The 3,799-nt window shown below is 46.2% G+C and overlaps 2 protein-coding genes across 2 annotated transcripts in view; both read right to left on the bottom strand.

The window, feature by feature from the left end:
• CYBJADRAFT_169435 (uncharacterized protein) overlaps positions 1-868 on the bottom strand; it is a 5,127-nt gene extending 4,259 nt beyond the window's left edge. The window contains exon 1 of the mRNA XM_020215768.1: positions 14-868. Within this exon, the coding sequence (XP_020068427.1) occupies positions 14-545 (532 nt within the window). The 5' untranslated portion in view covers positions 546-868. The remainder of the gene's footprint in view (positions 1-13) is intronic.
• A 1,013-nt stretch (positions 869-1,881) lies between these two features.
• CYBJADRAFT_169434 (Orfs10c) lies at positions 1,882-3,551 on the bottom strand. The gene is made up of 2 exons (XM_020215767.1): positions 2,109-3,551; positions 1,882-2,058 (listed from the first exon to the last, which is right to left on the bottom strand). The coding sequence occupies exon 1, from the start codon at positions 3,542-3,544 to the stop codon at positions 2,153-2,155; it is 1,392 nt and encodes a 463-aa protein (XP_020068426.1). The 5' UTR covers positions 3,545-3,551; the 3' UTR covers positions 1,882-2,058; positions 2,109-2,152.
• Between the last annotated feature and the right edge of the window lie 248 nt (positions 3,552-3,799).

The following is a 3,799-nucleotide window of genomic DNA, read 5'->3' as shown; positions in this document are numbered from 1 at the left end:
TCAGTTGCTTCACCCGAGGCTCTGAGGTTCTTGAATGCAATACCAAACGAATAGTTCAGGTAGTGTTCTGGGTCTCGATCCATGAAGGCCTTGATGTTCTTAATCCAATAACGAGATGAGAACTCCTCGTTGTCCGGGTCCAATCTTGGATCCAATTCATCCAGCTCTTCGGCCATAGGGTTAATGCCCGGTGCAATGGTCGAAGCCTTCGAAGTCACTCTTGACAGATGGCTCTCAGTGGTGGAGTCCAAGTCCCCCTCTGCGGTACCGGCCTCACTATCTACATCTCCGTGGAACTCAGCGTCTGGCTGTGATATACGGTCAGAGTCACCTTCACCTTCACCTTGCTGCTGTTGTTGTTGCTGCTCTAGCTCTGCCTGTGGTTCCTTCTCCCTCCGGAGTCTTCTCTTCTTGCTGTCCACGGAGAGTAACGATTGGTTTGTAAACGTCCTGACGAGCTGCTGCACCTGTTCCTCAACCCGGGAGTTGAATCCCATGTAGCGCTTGGGCCCCTTGTCGTTCTCGACCGAGTCCTCTGTCGCCATCTGGAAACCGCTATGTCTCACTGTAATCCTCGAGCACTCAGAGCTATGTGCAATCTCAATTCTGCTGAGCATCCACGGAACACAGCGCGAGGATAAATGCTTTTCCTTATATACAAACGCACGCCCCAGCCCAAGGAAGCAAACAAGCAAGCACAGCACAGGCACACACCAGGCAGAAGTTGCCAGTGTGTGATGAGAAACGGTCAAAACACTCACAAATAACTACAAAATGGCCCTAACTTCTGTGGTCTCCTTACTTTCGCACACAATGTGTGGTAAGGTGGGACGTAAACAACTGACTTTGCTGCAACTTGCTGTATGGGGCGCGGGTCGCAGCCTTAACAAGTTGTTTTTGCTACGCTGAGTGTTTGTCTGTGTGCTTTGGGCGCCGCAGTGACAAGCAGCGGGAAGAAAAACAACAGCGGCAGCTGCAATTTGCTGCTGAATTCCGAGGGATTGCCGATCTAAAGTGATGTTGTGCCGCGGACAATTCGAGAACAATCAAGCTACAGCGAAGCAACCAGCACGGGCATTAAAAGTTGGGCACGACCACAGGCGGCGAGTGACTTCGCGGTCTAAACTTGGGCCATGAGCAAGTCGATGTGGCCAGGCCATTGGAGGAGGCCATTGGGCAGGACAAGCCGGGCAGACCATCTCTGGATGATCATTTTCGTGGTGTACGCTGTGTTTGTTTTCCAATTTCCCATCCGAGGTGTCCCAGCTGCCGAACGTGGAACTTGCATCTGACAACGATAAATTATAGAGATGGGAAATATACGACGCTTGGCTGCACCTCGTAGCAGCGTGACGGACCATAGGCTGGGGGGGGGGGCATGGAAGCTTGGGAGTCCCACCTTCCTCCTCCTTGTTCCGCTGGTTCTGGGCCGAAGCCATTCAAAGCCAGTGCGCTGGACGTCCTAGAACTGAGACTAAACTCTCAGAAGTGTTAACTTCGCGCAGTGCGGGTAGGCATCTCATTGCGGGCAGGCATCTCATTGCGGGTAGGCATCTCATTGCAGGTGGAAAGCCGCCTGGAAATTACTTTCACTATGGCTGGCTGTATTTGGCACTGTCGTACACCATTGCCTAAAAGAAAAAGGTTGCCCTTTAGTATTAACCGAACAGTTGGCGTAGATCGATTGGACGTCAATTGATTGCGTTTGGATTAACTACGAAACCCCGATCCGTAGCTCAGTACCGATACGTCTTCACAGCGGTCACGTGCCTGGCTTAAGCCGTCGAAGAAATCAGTCAACATCGATTCTCCCGAACGTCGGCATGCGTGGCCTGTGTTTTAATTATAGAAACAATGCACATAATTCCATGTAGCAGCTCGGCAATTGTCTATTGTCAGATATTCAATCATCGTACATACCCGATATTGACTTTCCAGCTGAGTTGCACTTCTAAATGAGTAATGTACTTGAAGCTAATATAACTTACAATATCGTCTTTCTGAGGCGAGATTAAACATGCTACAAGAGTACTACGCGCATATTAACAGCACTACAAGGCAAGTGTTGATGAGGCATCTTCTTGGCATTGCTAACGCCTGGTAGATAGGAAAGCACACACATCTATCATATGCCAGTAAATATGGTCTTCGTTCACTGCGTGGTGACCTTTTCAAGGTTACTATCAACATCTTTGTTTTCACTATCAGCACTAGATGAACTTGCAAATGGGCTTTTCTCTTTCACCCTATTTTTCTTCTTTGGAACTCTTGCTAACCAATAAAACAGAACCGCACCGACAACGTTGATAACGATATAAGCACAGAAGATACCAAGGTTTCTCCATTTGCGGCTGTACGAACAATTAATGGTACTCAAGAAGTCGTTTGTAGTGGACATCGGACACATCTCACAGTCAGAAGTAGAAGAACCATCTGTCAAGTAACCCGTCCCTGCGGATTCAAGGTATTCACCAAGATATTCTGAACATGTCATATTACTTTCTGGGGGATTTAAGACCCTCAGCTCATCTTGTGAACATGTCACTTTGGCATTCCCCAATGCATTGGACAAAAATCCATCAATAAAATACGTCAATGGTGAAACTCGATACATGAAGATCCAGAAGCCAGGTAATTGATCAGGTCCAACAAGAACACCGCAGAATGTCAAGCACAATGTGAAAGAAAGAGATACGACATTACCAGCAGAATCTGCAAGTTCCAATGGTGCAATACACATATTACCAAATGTACTGGTAAAGATAAAGAGCAAACACATATAGAGCCAGGCATATGCACCTCTTTGGTTAACTTGGTTAGTTGGTTCAGCATTATGATAAAACCCTGCGGGGTAGTAGAAAGCAAAATATGAAATTGTACCTAGAACGAAGCTCCATGGAATCTCTGCTGCAATTTGGGCAGCCATAAATGCCGTCCATGAAAAAGTCTTTGAAGGCCGTTCCCTAACTTCATAAAGGTCTCTTTGACGAACAAACATTGGTAGTTGTTGCTGAATTGTTGGATTGAAAATCATGAGAATCATGAATAAAGCAAACATTTGGTTCTGCAAACCTTGAAGAGAAAGATCTGCGTTGAAAAACACAAATCCAATAAATAATGGAGATGAAGATGCTAGGAAAAGCTTTGCCCAAGTATAAGATGGTGTTCTCCAGTACATCTGAAATGTTCTCTTTACAACTGTAACAAACTGGTAAGGAATAGATGTAGCAAACTCTTCCTGTTCAGCAGTAGGGTCATAAGGCAACTTCACAAGCTCCTTCTCCATATATTCAAGTTCTTTCAACACTTCCTTACGTTCGTCCGATTCTAACCAAACCTGATGGTAGTCTTGGTTAGCATGAGAACCAGGAGCAGCACCAATGACATGAAGCATCCATTCTGCTGGATTTGCATCTGGAGGACATTTTGGCGAACCATGGTTTTCGAAGTAGTCGATCAATGTCTGACAGTGATCACCTAAATCACCAAAGTAGACAGGACGACCACCACTTGCAAGGAAGAGAAGTCTATCAAACTCTTGCATCAAGATGGCTGAAGGTTGGTGAATGGTACATAAGATGGCCTGGCCATGATTGGCAAGCTTTCTCATCAACTGACAAATAGACCAAGCAGTTTGAGAGTCCAGACCAGATGTTGGCTCATCTAAAAACAAAAGCAGTTTTGGTTTAGCAGCAAGCTCAACACCAATGGACAATCTCTTTCTCTGTTCAACGTTCAAACCTTCACCAGCAACACCGACAACGGCATCAGCATACTTTTGCATATCCAAGATCTTGAT

The sequence above is a fragment of the Cyberlindnera jadinii genome (assembly GCF_001661405.1).
Source record: "Cyberlindnera jadinii NRRL Y-1542 unplaced genomic scaffold CYBJAscaffold_17, whole genome shotgun sequence".
Taxonomy (NCBI): domain Eukaryota; kingdom Fungi; phylum Ascomycota; class Saccharomycetes; order Phaffomycetales; family Wickerhamomycetaceae; genus Williopsis; species Williopsis jadinii.
Note: the sequence above shows the minus strand (reverse complement) of the source record. Positions and strands in the feature narration are given on the sequence as shown.

Excerpts from the sequence above, each read along its gene's own strand:
- CYBJADRAFT_169434 (XM_020215767.1), bottom strand. The coding sequence starts at position 3,544 with ATGCAAGAGTTTGATAGACTTCTCTTCCTTGCAAGTGGTGGTCGTCCT.